Source organism: Macrobrachium nipponense, chromosome 48 (assembly GCF_015104395.2).
Source record: "Macrobrachium nipponense isolate FS-2020 chromosome 48, ASM1510439v2, whole genome shotgun sequence".
NCBI lineage: Eukaryota > Metazoa > Arthropoda > Malacostraca > Decapoda > Palaemonidae > Macrobrachium > Macrobrachium nipponense.
In genome coordinates this window covers 19931603-19950882 of record NC_087223.1, presented here as the reverse complement: position 1 = coordinate 19950882, position 19280 = coordinate 19931603, and the positions used below count along the sequence as shown (strand labels likewise).

General features: G+C 38.3%; 1 protein-coding gene across 2 annotated transcripts; it reads left to right on the top strand.

Moving 5' to 3' along the window:
* The first annotated feature begins 1060 nt into the window (after positions 1-1060).
* LOC135205099 (uncharacterized methyltransferase Sca_1399-like) lies at positions 1061-19076 on the top strand. 2 transcript variants are annotated; one of them, XM_064235440.1, is made up of 8 exons: positions 1061-1143; positions 5629-5713; positions 5987-6091; positions 8813-8964; positions 12036-12151; positions 17626-17718; positions 18073-18182; positions 18918-19076. In XM_064235440.1, exons 2-8 carry the CDS (start codon positions 5711-5713, stop codon positions 18987-18989), a joined length of 651 nt encoding a protein of 216 aa, XP_064091510.1. In that variant the 5' UTR covers positions 1061-1143; positions 5629-5710; the 3' UTR covers positions 18990-19076. The 2 variants fall into 2 exon arrangements, with proteins under 2 accessions (XP_064091510.1, XP_064091511.1); XM_064235441.1 differs by having other exon boundaries at positions 18073-18243.
* The last annotated feature ends 204 nt before the right edge of the window (positions 19077-19280 follow it).

Below are 19280 nucleotides of genomic sequence, written 5' to 3'. Positions count from 1 at the left end.
ATGTGATAAATTAGCGCTTAAGGATAAGTTTTTCATTTTGGAAAATAGAAGTTCGAAAGGCGAGAAGTGTTCAATGAAACCTGGCCTGTAATTTGGTAAGCAAAAGTCCAGTCCGAAGGACAACAAAAACTCTTCCCTTTCGGTTAAATTATAGCTAGAGTAGTTGAAGACCACCTTGTTATTATTACTGTTGAAGGTCGGTTTGGAAACACCTAGTTTATGAAGTTTGTTGTCATGGGTTTGCAGCGTCCTATCAATAAAAAGGTTCACATCCTTAGTCAATAGCCAGTTAAAAATCAGAAGATCAATTAAAGTGAGTCTGTTTTGAATAAAATTGTACAATGGTTGAATTTGCAATGCATGTTTATCAATCAATCTCTCTTTGTAATCTGGAGCCACATTCTGACAATATGTGCATTTCTACGTCTTCAGCTATCGCGCTTTTTTATCCTCCGTTTTCCTTCATGTTATGGAAATATACACAGATAAAAATGAGCCAGTCATCGCTTGGAATCTTTAATAAATAAAATGAACTGGTTATTACGAGAGTTAAGAAAATATTCCCAACCGAACAGAATGGACAGAGAGTGCGAGGAATTCGCGAGATTTTCTCTCTCGGGACTCTGTGCAATTGGAGTGGAAAAAGATTATTGCCACAATGGCTGCTTCTTGATTTCCCCAGTGATCAGCGAGAAAGACCTTCAGACTTCGAAAAACCTGTAGCACGATTATTTCATATTAAATACTTAAAGGAAGGAGTGTTAACAATGCAAACTTTCAATGTATAACCAAAGGAACAAAATGAACGATACTGGGTCTGAATTTTATCTTGGTCAACGGTTTGATAGCTGGACAGATTCCCAGGTTTTGTTTACTTGGTGTCTTAAAATATTGCACTAATTTTTCCTTTTCAGAATATGATAACTGTATCTGTCCGAGGATGCCGAATTCCATGGGTGTAAATGCTACAAATATATCAACTTATCAGTAGAGGCAGGTGAAGGGGCGGGGTTTCTCAAGGTGAGTGTAATACAGCTATATATATTACAGCTACACGGTTAAGTTGTAATGATTTGCCTCTAAACTCCGCCACCAGCGGAACCATCTGTGGAACTCTCCATAAAATCTGACGCTTCTGTTGCGGTAAGGACTCTCTTATTTTAACGCATAACTTTGGCAAAAGACACATAAAATTATATTTGCTTTACAAAGCTTTCTGTGAAGAAGCTGCATGGCGGCGATGAGACTGTTATTAGAGAGACGAAAAGACAACTTCCATCACCCATGAGAGGGAGCACAGACCACCTTCAACGAAGTGTCACGACGGTTGGTTGTCAAATATTCATCTTATAATGAAAACGTGAATATTTCAAAGTTAAGAGAAATAACACAAAGATATAATGAGGATTTTTTTGCTCAGTTTGTCGCCACATTTGATGAAAATTTCTTAAGATAAACACGAGTTTTGGTGGCAGTCAGAAATCTCTCTCTCTCTTCTCTCTCTCTCTCTCTCTCTCTCTCTCTCTCTCTCTTCTAGCATTTGGCACCTAACAAACGGTGCTCGTGGCTCTTACGATACACTACACTTAAGGCTAATATATTTATTTGTCAATTACATCCACGATGAGTATTTTGCCACGCGGGCAGGGGAGGGACAGTACCTTGGTAAATGTACGAGTGGCATTATTATTATTATTATTATTATTATTATTATTATTATTATTATTATTATTATTATTATTATTATTATTATTTATTCAGAGGATGAAACCTATTCATATGGGACAGGACCTCAGGAGCCATTGACTTGAAATTCAAGCTTTCAAAGAATATGGTTCTCATTTGGAAGAGGTAAGAGAAGGTAAAGAAAAACATATAGAGAAGAGATCCCACTTGTTAAAAAAAGAAAAATTAATAAATAAATAAATATGTATCAATGAAAGGAGAATAGTATTGTATCTGCGCTTGAACTCTGAAGTTCCCATTGGGACCCTAGCTGCAACCCCTTTCGTTCCTTTTACTGTAACTCCTTTCATATTCTCTTTCTTCCACCTTACTTTCCACCCTCTCCTAACAATTAACTCATAGTGCAACTGCTTTGAGGTTTTCTTCCGGTTACACCTATCAACCCTTTTACTGTCAGTTTCCGTTTCAGCGCTGAATGGCCTCATAGATCCCAGTGCTTGGCCTTTGGCCTAAATTCCATATTCAGTTCAATTCATTGCATTACATCCTCGGGAGTGGAACACCCTTCTCACAACACCACTCACTCAAGAAGCAACAAGAACGACCTACCACCAAGGGTCTTTGACAACCCATACAACGCCATCTATGGTCATGAATATCAACTACTGTAACTCCTAAGCATGCGTTACCATAAGGAGTGTAGTAACGCAATACAAAGCTTTTAAACAAAACTTAAATTTCCATAGCAAAGGGTAAACTATCTCATTGTTTTCCATACTCTTAAATTTGAGTTTATTTCCTGATGGATCAACTCATCCTGGGGTCTTCACAACATTAGATTTGAATTTATTTACTAACCATGGCTTTCTTTCCACAGCCCTAGTTGTATGTTCATTTCCTTTTCACAGTCTGAAATTTGCATTTACGTCCTGGAGGGCAAATTTTCCCCCGAACTTTTAACTATGATATATGAGTTGATTTCTTGAATGGTACTACACCTTAATTCCTTGCTTTTTCAGCAGTTGTGGATTCGAATTTATTTTCTAATGTTAACTGCTCTATGACTTTCCAAACGCTGAGTTCTGAGTTCATATCTTGAATAGTAAACTATTCCTCGTTATTCTGCAGTCTTAGATTTTAATTTATTTACTGAAGGATAAACTGTTTCATGTCTTGTCCCAGTGTGGAAGATGAGCTCATGTCTTGAAAGGTAAACTATTCCTTGTCTTTTGCTAAAGGTGTATATTTGAATTTATGTCGTCAATCACACATTGTTTATGGACTTTCAAGAGCTTCTAATTCAGCAAAGAATTCCATGTCTTTTCTCCCTGAGGTGTGAGTTTATTTCTTGTAGGATAAACTGATCATGGTCCTTCCACATAAGGTTTTAATTAATTTCTTGTAGGGTAAAGTGTCCAGTGGTTCTCCACGCTCTTGAATTTGAGTTTATTTCCTAAATGGTAAACTATCCCATGGCTTTCTGCTGTTAAAGATCAAGTTAATCTTTTGAGGGGTAAACTGTTTAATGGTGCTATTTCACAGGTTAATAGTAAAGTTTATTTCCTGAGTTTGTACTACTATTTCTTGACTTTGCACAGTCTTAGCCTAAGTTTATATCTTGAAAAGTAAACTGTCTAAATGCTTTCCACAGTCATAAAGACAAGTTGGCTTCCTGAAGGTAACCTATCTCACATATATCCACCCTCTAATATCTGAGTATGTTTCCTGAAGGGTGAACTATTCCAAGCTTTTCGTAATTTTAGATTTGGGTTTATTTCCTGAAGGTAAAATCTGATGTGGCTCGCCACACGTTTGCATTTTTATTTTGTTTCCGAAGGGCAAATTTTTCTGTTTTTCTGTATTCTTAGATTTGAGTTTATTTCCAGAAGGGCAAAGTATTCGTGCACTGTCCTCAATCATTGAGTTTTTTTTATGATAGGTAAACCATTTATGGGTTTTCCAAAGTTGTAGATTTATTTCCTGCACTGAAAACTGTCCCATGGCATTTCATCATCTCAGATCTGTATTCATTTCCTAAATTATACTGTACTCTTACACGCTTAAAAAATAGGGTATTTCTTAAAGGGTAAATGATCTGAAGGGTAAACTAGCCATAGGCATTTTACACTTTTGCAATCAAATTCATTGTTTGAAGATTAAGCTATTCCAGTGCTTTATACACACCTAGATTTAAGATTTTGTGGAAGGCAAAGTATTCCAGGGTTTTCTATACCCTAAGATTTGTTTTCATTTCCTTGAGATTAAAAAACTTATCCATGGATTCCCCCACTCCTAGGCTTTAGTCCACTTCCTGCTGGATAACTCGTTATGAGCTTTTCACAATGTTAGAATTGAATTTATTGCCTGCAGGATAAACTAATCCCAGTCATTCCAGTCTTAGATCCCAGTTTATTTCCAGAGGTAAATTACTCCACAACTCTTTGCAAACTTTTTGAAGGGTAAACTGTTCCACAGCTTTCCAAAATTCTTAGAGTTTGGTATCTATTCCAAGTAGTGTAAGATATTACTGGGCTTTCCGATGTCTCTTATTTGAATTTACTTACACTCTTAGGTTTGGGTTTACTTCTAGATCGCCAAGCTATCCCATGGCCATCCACACCCTTAAACTCTGAAAGGCAAAGTATCCAATGGTAATGCACAGTCTTATAATATTTCAGTTTATTTCCCGGAGGGTAAACTATTCCAGAGCATTCCAAAGTCTTAGATTTGAGTTGACATCCTAAAGGGTGAATGAGTCCATGGGGTTCCTTAGCCGTAGACTCAAGTTTATTTCCTCAAGGGTAGAGTAATCCTGAGCGCTCCATATCTTTAGGTTTGTGTTTATTCCCTGAAGTTAAACTATCCTTTGGCTTTCCATACACCTAGGCTTATGTTCAATCATTAAAGGTAAATTTTTCGTTGGCTTTCTGTAGTCAAAGTTTAAGTTTATTTACTGAAGACTAAGCTACTCCTGAACTACTTCCCACAGTCTTAGCTTGAAGTTGTTTCCTGAAAGGCATGCTACCTTGAGCTTATTTCCTTAAAGGCTGTTATTTATTCCATGGAGTTCCACAGTCCTAGACTCGAGATTATATCCTGAAGGATAAACTATTTCATGATTTTTCACACTCTTTCATTTGGGTTTATTTCCTGAAGGGTAAATTATCCCTGTGCTTCATGAACTCTTCTTGTTGCTTATTTCCTGAAGTGTAGACTTTCCAATCTAAGATTTGAGTTTATTTCACGATGGGTCAGCTTGGACACTCTTTTTCTAATTCTGCCTTTTATTATTTAGTTTTTTATTTCTTAAGAGTATTATTTCTTTTATTTGTATTTTTGTAATTCCATGCAATCTATTTTTCTCACAGTTCGCTTTTCCCTTTTTTACTATATAGATGTTTTACTCTGCAGAACTTTCTGTTACATGTGCTAACTTACATTTACGCACCTTCGTTTTTCATTTATTGTCTCTCCAAACAAATGTCTGCTTTTCCTTGATTTTGCACATACGTCCGTATAGTAGATGACTTCTCCATCTTCAATGGTAATGAAAATAAAACGAGAGCAAATCCACAGATGTGAATCTTCATCCCTGCCTCTCTGGATCCAGGGCCAGGATTTGTTCATCTGTGATGCTATTGTTTTGTCTTTATCTTCAGAGCAAACAGGACCGCCTGCTGTGAGAGAAAAAGATGAAGCTGTGGGGCATTTTTTAGAGTCTGCTGATTAGTCCAGAAAAAACTATAAGATGCAAAATATTTAGATAATTAAATTAACAACGTGGACGGATGTAGTAAACTGCCTCTGAAGAATGTCTTTCACACATAATTTTTTGCAGTTATCACTATATTGTGTTTGATTGGAGAGTTGTTCGTTGATTTGTACCTGCTTTACTTATTTATGATAATTTTTTTCTTTTTTTTTTCTTTTATTTGACCCCAGACCTGTGGAAGGAAGATTGGCTCACTGACGTCAACTCATCTATCTGTTTCCCTACTGTCGTTGTTTTCAGTTCTTCCAAAATATGGTAAGAGGTTAAAGTTTATTCTGGATTAAGTGGAGTTTTAGACTTCTCTTATTATTCTCAGCTCTTTAAAATTTTTGAAATATAAAGCAAATTCCATATTTAATCTTGGATGCAACACAACTCGTTCAGTTTTTGAAAAACTTGGTATCAATGCCTAGATTAAGGCAAACTTTCATCAGCAATCCAAAATTACCATAAATCTGAGGTCAAGAGAATTATATCGCTGTATGATCATGTGACACCGTCATTTTGTTTTATTGAATTTCCTGCCAGGACCAAAAAACTTCACACGAGATCGTCAGTCGTTTTAATGTACCAGGGAACTCACCAGATAAAGTGATAGAGACCTACTCTGAATGGGCTCAACATTATGATGAGGTAAATGTAACTGTTATTCCTCTTCTGACTCTTGCGTTATCTTTTACACATACACAAACATACACACACACACACACACACATACACACTCACACACATTGTGGCGGGATCACAAGCTCAAAAACAAGTGGCAGAATCCGCCCCCCCTCACCACATACTCTTAACCAATCCAGCTGCCAAATTCACACTCAGCCACACTTCCCTCTTTACATTACAGAATTCACGCAGGACAATTGACCTATACCAACAAAAAACAAAAAAAACATAAACACATGTACTCACCCAACTGCAGATACTCAGGGCTATGCTGTTCTGTCTGCTGGGCAAGGTCACAGAGATACCAACAATAACAAGGCCACAACCAAGAACCCCAACCCACAACACAACCCACAACACAACACCCAAGGACCACAACCCCACAACTCAACAACAAAAAGGAACACAACAACAAAAAAGAAACACAACTACAACCCAAGACCATTGCACAAACAACCACTAACACAAAAACAACAACACAAAAAAGGCAACACACACACCCACCAACAACACCAAGGGATCACAACAGCTCACCAATAACAACCCTCAACAACTCACAACCACACCAAGAAACCACAACAGCTCCCCAACAACAACCCTCAACTACAACAACTCACAAAACTCAACAAAACTCACAAGCACAAAAAATCCAACACAGGCACAACAACTCTAAGCAACTAATATCACACCCAACAACAATCAGCAACAAACCAATAACACACCACTTGAATGACTTTCTATGCCTCAACACTTTCCACAGACTGCTGCCAACACTTACTGATCATCACCAGCTCTCATCAAAGACTGACCAAAGACTGACTCAAAACACAGAAATCTAAACTCCAACAACACCAGCAGACAACTCAGAACTCACCAACAGCCAATTCAATCGTTAACCATCCAACCACCAATTACCTCTCTCTCTCTCTCTCTCTCTCTCTCTCTCTCTCTCTCTCTCTCTCTCTCTCTCTAGGACACACAGATGTTGTCAAATAGAACTCCATAACACACACACACACATATATATGTTATCGGACCTCTTTTGTTCTCAATTTTATTAGAGCCAACTCTAGGGTAGTTTGTCTGCGACGCGGTGTTGGTATTTATTATCTCTTAAGAACAAGTGATTCATTGAACAGATTATTGATTCTACCGTCTTAGGGTTTATGAGGTGTGTCAGTGGCGGTGACACTTGTGTGGGGGCCACTGAAAAGTGCATAAGTAGGCACGCACATTCACCAGGAAATCAGGTGTGAAGGTTTCCAAGGGGTACTGTTAAGTTTAAGGTAGGTACTGGCACACTTGTGTGTGGGCACTGAAAAGTGCATAGATAGGCACTTCAATCTCACCAAGCAATCAAGCATGAAGACTTCCAGGGGGAACTGTAAAGTGTGAGGTAGGTACTGGCACTCTCACCAGACAGCAAACGGCAAGGCTTGAGGTGTGTCAGTGGCAGTGACAATTGAATGTGGGCACTGAAGAGTGCGTAGTAGGAACTGGCAGTCTCACCAGAATCAAGTGCTAAGGCTTCCAGAAGGCACCGCAAAGTGCGCAGAAACACAGGTGTGTATGAACCAGAAGTGTACATAGAGATGGGTTCGGACATGGGAACGAGCAGTGTTTTCCAAACGCTGGAAGCAGAGAAAATCTCCCACCACTCTGCAAGATGTGTTGTGTGGCTAGGGAATGGTTACACACAGCATGTGTCTCAGATTCCAAATAGGAATCTGCAAATCTTGGCCGACAGGTAAATGGGTTGGTGTTAGACACTGGTAAAACAAGTGGCTATTAGCACAAACTAATATTAGATAGAATTGCTTTCTCGAAAGTAAGAGGGCTAGCTTTGCTACTTAAGAAATAGTTTTGTACTGAAATCTCCAAAGCATAACACATAGGAGCATCCTTGCTAATTGTTGGCTGTGAGTGAGAGGGAAGCAGGAAGACAAGTACTTTTACTTGGCCTATATAAGGTGAACGGCCAAGGTCACGTCTTCTACAAATAGGAAGTGATATTGGCAAAGATGGGTGTGAATGAGGCCTCAACTCAGTGTCGTTGGCCAATAACACTGGGCTCAAGTTCTCATATACTATGACCTTACGCTATCATAAATTCATACGAGTTTACGTTAATCGGAGAAAGGTGTATGCTAGCTCTTAACTCTTTGATCGTGACTTAATAAAATATGCACTGTTTAATACATCAAGTACACTTGACTCATATAAATAAATTGATGAAGAAATAAACAGGTTTTATGAAATCATATTGGGAAAAAATTGAAATCCTTGCCTCTTGAGATGTTCGTCCACTCTAGACACTCTGTGGATGCTTGACCATATCGTCATGTTCTGGATCAATAAAGCGGGGAAGGCAATAGATTGATAAGTAAGCATCGCGAAATATTTCTGTTCCATATCATCAGGTACTTATTCGTGGTGTTACACTCAGGAATTCACTATTATGTAACCCATGGGAAAAGCTAATGTGATCAGCAGTGTTACCATGATCAGTTTATAACTCTCTGAATCGTTCTCTAGTGGTTGCGGGAAACTACAATTGTATCAATTACCTAGTTTCTTTTTCTTTGGTTTTCTTAGCTTGCGTTAGTTTTCACCTGAGGATGAAAGACATTGGAGTCCCTGATGCTTTTTCCATAACTATAGTTACTTGCTATTTTTTCTCACCAGATTAGTGTTTCATTGAAGTACATTGGCCCCGAATTAGCAGCCAATGAGGTGGCAGCCAGAATCCCTCAAGAGAAGCGAGGCACCATGAAAGTCATTGACATTGCTGCTGGGACGGGAAGAGTTGGTCGACTGCTGAGAGACAAAGGGTTCTCGTGAGTTACTTCTCATCATTCTTACGAATAAACGCCCTTATGAAACAGATGTCTACATTTAAACCCTTGCCGCTATGTATCCCGTCTGAGGCTTCCCCTTCGGTTGATATATACATATACACACATTATAATAATATATATATAATATATATATAGATATTATATATATATATGATATATATATATATATATTTATAAAACTTTACGAAACACATTAAAAAATGGCAGAAAACATTAACACTAAACTTTACAAAACACATTAACACATGGCAGAAAACATTAACACTTAACTTTACATAAAACTTAAAATTAAATATCTTTTATTTTTTAATTTTTTTTATTTTTACATTTTTTTTTACTTTTTTATACTTTACGTTTTTTACAAAATTTCAATTTCTTCACCACTTTCAACTTTCTGTTTTTTCGTATCACTTGGATCTTCCTGTTTGCTTACTCCTACTAAAGGCCTCTTTAAAAAATATCTATTCATGGAAGATTGCTTCTGCCTGCTTTTCATAATGTTCCTTCGAAGTCTCGGGCGGATACGGCATCAGGCCAGAGTTTCCTCCACGAAGAATTCAAGGTTCACCTCGAAACCTCCTGCCAAGCTTGATCGATGACTCGGATGCATATCACGATATCGAAATGCTCCTTCCGAAATTCACGCAAGGTGAGGTTTGTGGTATCGGTGATGTCGAAACATCTCTTGAAAAGATGTGTTTCGTATACAGCTATACAGCTTCTTGAAGTTCTATATCACTTCCATGAACTTCAGCAACTTTCTTGGGACCCATGACTATACATAATTAAGTTATGTACTAATTAAGTTCTCACACAACACGATAAAGTACAAAGCGAAATTACTAACACGAATTTACGTTAACAAACAAAATCGTGTATGTGAACAAACGAATTCCGTGTGTGTATGATAACGATGCTGCTACAGAGTGGCCAAATGACGCCTTTACGTAGAGCATGATGTGGTAGATGCAGACCAATAGGAGAGCAGGATCTTATGGCGGTGACTAGCATCAGGAACCAATGGGAGAGCGGGAGGATGGTGGCGAGTCTACTCAGTTGGCAGCGAGCGAGTTTTAAAATTGTTCTCAGTGGTCCGGGCGAATCTCGGGACTTTACAGTAACACCCTTTCGTAACCTGAATTATTTTCGTATGCAGAGGCTAAAAACTCTTCATATTTGCTTTTGTAACTTGAATTTTTCGTAAGTTGGGACTTTCGTATATCGAGGTTCCACTGTATATATATATCTGTGTGTGTATGTGTAGGGGAACTGCAACAAATGTAAGGTAGCAAATTCGGCCTGAGTGGGTGGCAACTGGAATAAGTCTTGACAATGAGATATAATTATATCATTAGTTTGCTTCGCACAAGGATTGTTAGCTATCTCCTTATCATAAAGTTTTTATTAATTGGGAAAATAAATTGACGTGTCATTATGTGTTTATTCTTGGTAGGGAAACTTATAACTTCTTTTCCACCTTTTATTTTTGGGTGCTTGGACCGCGACAAACTATTCTGCACTTTTCTTTCTTTGCAAGTCTATTCTTAGTGGCTTGGCCCTTTCATCAAAACGCCTTCCTGTTATCTTTCCTGTAGTAATTGGTAAGCTTCTCATTTGGAAACGCCTCTTCGTCCATGCCCAGGCTCTTGAGGTTGTATTTTCAGGCATTCTTGTAGGATATTCATGGAGACCTACTATAGGACGTCCTCAAAAGTCTGGCACTGCTAATTTGATTGGTTAAAACCAAAAGGCCTACCTTAATAGGGAGGAGTCTCAACTTTTTCCCTTAAACAAAGGTGCATCAAGTTTTCCTTAGTAATATTAAGCAGAAGGCCCTCGAGATGGTCTAACCCAAATTAATTCTCGGCGCTCGAACGTGTCAGAAAATGTCAGGAGAGCCGTAGTGTCGATTAATTTTCTATAGTGGAAGTGACATAGGTCTTCGGGAGATATAAACCGTATTCCGAGGTTTCAAATTTCCTGGGTGCCTGAGTGTCAAGCTTGAGTGAGAGAGGTTCTTTCTTATACTTTGGTAAGATCATTATTTCGTTCTTTTTTCCTATTCCCCCACCTAGGAGCTCTGCCATGAGTCCAGCTTACTCAGTTTCACTTATCTACATTGACCACTGAGCATTGGCTGACGTCCTTGACACGTCCTTCCGCTTTCACTTCATCTCACAAAAAGGTTTCACATTACTGTTATTACTATGACTTTCGCTTCTTCATTTGAACAATCACTTTCGACCCTCTTCCCAGGGCAGTCTAAGGATTCAGTACTATGCACACTCATTGGTTATACAGAGCTGCGGACTCAATCAGTGACCAATCCCCAATCTGAAAGCTTCGGTGTTTGTTAACAACAACATTGCTTCACCTTTCTGCTTCCAAAACGTCGTCTCCGACCCTCATCTTCATGACTCCCCCCTCTTAGGAGCATCCACGAATGGAGCTTTCTCATTTTCCAATGAGCATTGGCTCACGTCTTTGATACATACTTTTTTTCTCTCACAAACACTTCTAGAGATCCTTCTTAAGGTTTCATTTCATTGTTACGACTTTGCTTTATAAATCATCAGTTTTGCTGCACATTCATTTCTTAAACACAGTGTTGACTCAATCAAAGACCGCCAGTCTGAACGCCTTCCTGTTTATTATTAACATTACTTCAAGGACATCGTCTCCAACCCAAGTGCCATACCTCCCTGCCCCATAGGAGCATTTGCACGAGTGCAGCTTGCTCAGTTCTACTTACCTGTATTACCCACATTCATTTTCATTGAGCATTGGCTTACGTACCTGACATGTCCATAATCGAATATTCCTAATGATCCTTCTTAAGGTTTCATTTTATTGTTACGACTTTTACTTCATCTAAATAAACAGTTTTGACACTGATCTTCGCAAAATATTTTCTGCTTTATAATGAGGCTTCTGTTATGTTTATGTCGTCAAAAGTAGCATGCTGACAACGCAATTGGTTCATATGCATTATAATCATGTCTTAGTGTACCTGTTACGAATGAATCAAAATCTAATATCCTTTTCGACAGAAACATTGACGCCCTAGAGCCATCGAAGGGCATGTTGGATGTGCTAAAGAAAACAGGAGCGTATACGAACACGTACGTAGAGTTCCTGGGAGTTGGACAAAATTCAGTCCCTGAAGGTAAGGTAGACTCAGATCTTCACTGCTCACGAATTAATACCTTTAGTTATTGACAGAATTTGCAGGAAAATGCGGATTTTCTCAGTCTGATTTTTTCATTGATGTAATCATGAATGGAGGTGTCCATCATTTTATTACTAGAATGTGTGTCTGCGGTTTTGAGGGCTATTTTCTTCCGACAGGTCAACAGTCAGAGGTCTGTTATGAAAAAGTTGTCAGTGTAGAACAGGATAAACTGGAAGTTGAAGGGTTTCATTTTATTCGTGCATGCCTCTAGCATTTTAAACAATTAATGGGCTGAAGCACTCTTGATTACTTTTATTCATGTCAAGGTTTGTTGTTATGTAAAATCCTCATGAAAAAATGTTTTGTAACTGTTTTGAATATAGTATAAGTGGAAAGATCTCTTGGATTTATAAAAAACTTTTTTTGTTGACTGCGCCATTAAGAATTGGCTTACTACAGATCTCAGCATGATACACTCGGTGGTCATACAGAGAAGATTTGTAACTTTGGAAGTTTAAATTCCAAGTCTATGAGCCCTGTGGGGATGTTCCAAATGAATAGGGTTCATCTTCTGAATAATAATAATAATGTTTTATTAAATGGTAGAATTAACAGAGTTTATTTTATACAGAATTCTTGACTTGCTTCTCTGGTACACTGACATTTCTAGGCAGTTGTCCGATGTTCATCATGACGGCCAAAATGAGGTGGCCGATGCATGTAGAAGTCCTTCAGAAAACCTGAAAGGAACACAAGAAATACGGATTGACCCTTGACGACTACGGCCTGTTCCCGACCTACGAGACGCTTAGAAATATCAGTGTGCCAGAGAAGCAAGTCATTACAAGAACTGAGAGAATTCGGTATAAAATAAACCCTGTAAATTCTGCCATTATATTTGATAAAATATGTTTGAAAGAAGGTCTGTTTCCAGCATACAATAATAATAATAATAATAATAATAATAATAATAATAATAATAATAATAAAATAATAATAATAATAATAATAATAATAATAATAATAATAATATTTTGGTAGAAGACCCTCTTTTAGGCAAATGCTGTTAAAAAGGATGGCAGAATTAAGCGAGTTGATTTTATATATTGTTTTTTCTATTTTCCTTACAATTCGCTTCTCAGGCTCAGCGATGTTTCTGAGTAACTGGCCAATATTCAGCATTTACAATTTTTGAAAATTCCCAATATGAATATTGGCCAGTTACTCAGAAACATCGCTGAGCCTGAGAAGCGAATTGTAAGGAAAATAGAAAAAACATATATAATATAATAATAATAATAATATATAATATATATATAATAATAATCATAATATATAATAATAATAATAATAATAAAAGGGGGAAGCAGACCTTGGATACATGCCTTTTCGAAAAAAGAATGGCAGAATTAAGCAAACTTATCTTGTAAAGAATTTTCTCTGTTTTTCTGATAATTCATGTCTCATAATCAGTGAGACTGCTAAGTAAGTGATCTTTATTTATGGTGTCAATCTGGTATTTCTGATGTCTAATTGAATGTCAAGATCTGATATTTCTTCTGTATTATCAATAGTAAAAATATATAGGATAAATACTGGCTGTCCAGCTAGATAAACCGACCAGGCTGGGAAGTTAAGTCTATATCAGGGTGATATCCTTTATTGTCCAAAGACTGGTACTGCGCAGTGACGGTGAAAAACTACAAAAGAGAAACAAAATGCAATGAATTACAGTGTGCAAAATTGCAATCACTCAAACTAATAGAGCATCACAAAACCGCAAATTACGGGAATCCTGAATCACAATGCAAAATGAAATGCAACTTTATGGGGTAACACATCAAAACGAACTTTCACAGACAACTTACGGTGTAGTCTGTCACGGGATGCTTATACCCATCTTACACACTAGACAGTTCTCAAGCAACAACGCTAACAAATTGGGATTTCACACCACACAGCAAACATTATCCCATCATGAAAAACTCCTGCACGAGTCTCTGGCACGACATCGTGCAATCACGCCAAAAACGAATGTAAACAAAACAAGAACGAAAGGGGCAAACACAAAACATCACACATCAAAGCAGCAGCAAACGACATGAGCCCAAAACAGTACATGATGCAACACAGGAGATATAATAATTCAATTGTATGCAAGACAGTCTCGCTGATCATCTGATTATGAGGAACGAATTATCTGGTTAAGCAATAATAATAATAATAATAATAATAATAATAATAATAATAATAATAAAATAATAATATGGACTGGTTAAGCAACATTGGTGCTGGTCAGTCGTTGGATGGGTGACGGATCTCCTCGGCGTTGATTCCTTGGGAAGAGATCTTTATCACAACTTCCTCAGTCTACTCAGCTGTAAATGATTACCTATCCCCGATGGGTAGGGTCCAGCTATGGGTTAAATAGCAAAACTCAGCAATGATGTAAAGAAATCAAGGATTAAACAACAAAGACGTAAATGGAACCTCTGGCAACAGAGGAGCTTCATCCTGCAGCCAGGTATTCAGCCCAATTGAAGGGGAAGACGGTCAGGTACTTGGAGGTCGTCATCCAGCAACTGACCACCACAACGACAGTAACCAGCAACCTGAGACGAGCTACAGAAGCAAACCAGAATCTTCTTCTGGACAGAAAACAAGGAAATATGGCGATGCAACATCAGAAGCAACCCAATGGAAAGAGGATACAGAAGATTGATCAACATCTGGAATGAGAGAAATAACACCCACAAACAGAACAGAGGCTGGCAGACCAAGTAAGGAACATAAAGAAAAAGAACAGGCTCTCCACAACAGAAAGAGAGGAACTGGAAAGAGAGATAACACCCAGCAACGAAGAACAAGAAGACGAACTAAGAGACGATACCACAGAAGACGACAGGGATGATGAGCTACCAAACAACGACACACGAAGAAAGAAGTAACAGAGAGGACAGAATGGGTAGAAAAGATCAGACAAGGAATGAAGCCAGATACAGAAAGGACAGAGATCCCCTCCATGAAAGCCTACAACACAAAGAAATAAAGGGAGAGAAAAAGTGAAGTTAGTGAAATAATGAGGCTAATACACACCACCAGTAGCACAGAAATAAATAACTTGGCATATGCAGGAGAAAGACTAGTAGCACCATCACAACCAACCCAACAGAAACCAAAACAGCAACTGCCTTGGAAAAACAAATCATGGTGATAAGGTCTGACTTGAGTAAACTGAAAGAGATGGCAGAAAAGAGGCGAAGGAGCAAGAAAAGGGAGGAACTGAACGAGAAATGCAAAGTACAGGAGAAGGGACTAAGCAACATAATAGAAGATATAAAACAGAGGCTGAAATCCAAAGCACATAAGACCCAACGGTACATGAACAGGAATTAAGGATACCAACAGAGCAAACTATTCAGGACCAACCATAAAAGACTATACAGCCAACTAAGAAGGGAAGACAACCACTAGGAAATTCGTGAAGACGAACTAAGTAAGAGACTGGGAAAACATATGGAGCAAATCAATATCACACAACAAACGTGCAACATGACCGCAGGAAGTAAAGGCAGAAGAAATGGGGAGAATAAAGCAAAGATTCACCAAGATTACGACAGACACAATTAGACACCAACTAAAGAAAATGCCCAACTAGAAAGCCTCAGGTCCGGGTGAAGTACATGGATACTGGTTCAAAAACTTCAAGGCCCTACACCCAAGAATAGCAGAACAACTCCAGCATTGTATCACAAATCACCATGCGCCCAAATGGATGACCACAGGAAGAACATCCTTAGTCCAGAAAGACAAGAGTAAGGGAAATATAGCCAGTAACTACAGGCCTATCACCTGCCTACCAATAATGTGGAAGCTACTAACAGGCATCATCACTGAAAGGCTATGCAACTACCTAGAGGATACAAACACCATCTCCCACCAACAGAAAGGCTGCAGAAGGAAGTGTAGGGGCACAAAAGACCAGCTCCTGCTAGACAAAATGGTACTGAAGAAAGTAAGAGAAAGGAAACCAACCTAAGCATGGAATGGATTGACTACAAGAAAGCCTTCGACATGATACCACACACATGTTTAATAGAATGCCTGAAAATATATGGGGCAGAGGAAAACACCATCTGCTTCCTAAAAAATACAATGCGTAAGTGGAGTACAATACTTACAAGCTCTGGAATAAGACTACCAGAGGTTAACATCAGGAGAGGGATCTTCCAGGGCGACTCACTGTCTCCACTACTCTTCGTAGTAGATGCTGGATACAAACTCAAGAAAGGAGGCAACTGAGTTAACCGTCTGATGTTCATGGACGACATCAAGCTGTACATGTAACACGACAGGAAGGAGGGAGAGGACTACTCAGCATAGAGGACTGTGTCAACATTGACAGCAGAGCACAGGGGCAATATCTGAAAACCAGTGAAAACGAGTGGCTCAGGAATGCATGGGAAGAAAGACTGATAAAAGTACACAAAGACCCAGAAATATACAGAGACAGAGAATGACCAACAGAACAGGCATGGCACAACAAGCAATGCACGGACAGTACATGAGACAGACTAAAGAACTGGCCAACAATGAAACATAGCAATGGCTAAAGCTGGAGAACTCAAGAAAGAAACAGAAGGAATGCTAACAGCAGCTCAAGATCAGGCACTAAGAACCAGATATGTTCAAAGAACGATAGATGGAAATAACATCTCACCCATTTGCAGGAAATGCAATATGAAAACGAGACCATAAACCACATAGCAAGCGAATGTCTGGCACTTGCACAGAACCAGTGCAAAAAGGGGCATGATTCGGTAACAAAAGCCCTCCACTGGAGCCTGTGCAAAAAACACCAGCTACCTTGCAGTAATAAGTGGTACGAGCACCAACCTGAGGGAATGATAGAAATGACTAGGCAAAAATCCTCTGGGACTATGGTATCAGAATAGATAGGGCGATATGTGCCAATAGACCAAACGTGACATTGATTGACAAAATCAAGAAGAAAGTATCACTCAGTGATATCGCAATACCATGGGACACCAGAGTAGACGAAAAAGATAGAGGAAAAATTGATAAATATCAAGACCTGAAAATAGAAATAAGAAAGATATGGGATATGCCAGTGGAAGTTGTACCCATAATCATAAGGACACTAGGCACGATCCCAAGATCCCTGAGAAGGAATCTGGAAAAACTAGATGCCAAAGTAGCTCCAGGACTCATGCAGAACAGTGTGCTCCTAGAAACAGTGCGCATAGTAAGGAAAGTGATGGACTCCTAAGGAGGCAGGATGCAACCCTGATTTCACTTTAGATAGTAACAAATCCTTCCATAGTCAATGATACTAATTCATGGCTAATTTTGTTTTACAAGATCCTTGTGATTTCTCACTCTCCTATGCACTTTGGAAGTCTATTCATTCTTTGCAGGATTTTAAGCTTGAAATCCATTATCAACAGATACGTATGACGTCCTAGTCATGGCGGGTGGTTTTGCAGAAGGCCACATACCTGTCAGTGGAATTGATGATATGATCAGAATAACAAAACCTGGTAAGTTTTTCACGGCAGGCTACTTGACCCGTTCCATAGTTTTCTGGTGTGTACAGGTTGCCTCTTAGGCTTCCTGCTACCTATCAAGTACAATAAATAATACAACAACAAATTCACAGTCAAAAGTCTATAAGAACTCTGAGTATGCACATTTTTTCTTTACCTAGGAAACATATAGGAATTTATATCAGCTACGTTTGAGTTTCCAAGCCTAACTGTCCAGATTTTCAGTGAGTGAACTGTATTCAGATATAAACTTTAGTAATTTTTTTGAAGGGGTGGGAGAACTCTGTTCTATAGACAAGCATTCTAGACATACAAATTCATTTTTGTTCTACTTATATCTTCATAAAGGAGGACTGGTCATCATCGCAATGAGGAAGAGCTTCCTACGCTGCGAGGAATACAAGGACAGGTTGATTCCTTACATGGATGAGATGGAAAGGCAAGGAAAGTGGATTAAGGTAATCTCAACACCAAAACCATGATCATCAGTGTCACTAACTTTATCAGCATTATTTTCAGGTATATATTTAAGGACGTGTTCATTCTCTAAGGTTAACTTGAAATTAATTAGGATTGAAAACAGGACCACTTTAAGCAAAACCTCACCTCGACATTTGGCACTAGGGTACGGCATGAGCCAATGACTCCATTTCTGTATTATTCTTATTCAAAATGAGCAAAAATTCACATGGCACACCAGAATAGCACGTGGATACGGGCGAAAAGAGAGAAATAAAACATATACAGAAAAAAAGGAGGAGAAAGAAGTCTCAGTACATTTGCAGATTACAACCATTTGCTGCTACCCACAATGGGCGAGACAGGGCTTCCCATAATACAGGCGTTATCTGCCATCTAACTATTGCCTTTATTATTTCTAATTAGAACTCAGGACTTTAACCCACTATCTAGACTGTCAAAATAAGTCTTCATGTTTTGGAAAGCCTCAGTTTAAATCAACTGAACAAAATTGTAAATAAAAAGACAAAGCTCACAATGTCCAGAGTAAATAAGAAAAGTTTCTGAGATCATTAGAAAGTGACCATAATCTACTCATAAATGCAACTCTGTATCAATAACATCTGTTACTTCAGCGAAATGTATCATAGATTATGATCGCTTCTCTACTCAGTTATCTGTCAGCTTCAAAAGATTAACTTTCACTTCTAAATGAAAATAACATCTTTTTCCAGGAAGACGTTGAATTCGTCGATGAATATGTTGTCAATGAGATTGGAATTCGTTTTACATACAAAGTTGTGTAAGTTCTTTCTGTTTATCAATTAACCAAAAAGGTGATATAATCCATTTCCTGTTCCATTTAAAGGAATTTTAATAAAACTCCAGCAAATTGTAAACCCTTTTATTTAACCGAAAATAGGCTGTACACAGTCATCCATACACATTGCTATTATAAAAAGAAATTATGTTTTTTCCCATTAGGCATTGCTAAAACCTATTTATGCAGATGCTTTCAAAATAGTTGATTGAGAAGTTAGCAATCAGAGTAGCAATCTAATATAACTAATGATTTGAGCACTCAGAGCAATAATCCA

Coding starts and splice junctions, on each gene's coding strand:
- LOC135205099 (XM_064235440.1), top strand. Junction 6,092..8,812: donor GGGCTCAACATTATGATGAG/GTAAATGTAACT, acceptor TTTTCTCACCAG/ATTAGTGTTTCATTGAAGTA. Junction 12,152..17,625: donor ACAAAATTCAGTCCCTGAAG/GTAAGGTAGACT, acceptor CATTATCAACAG/ATACGTATGACGTCCTAGTC.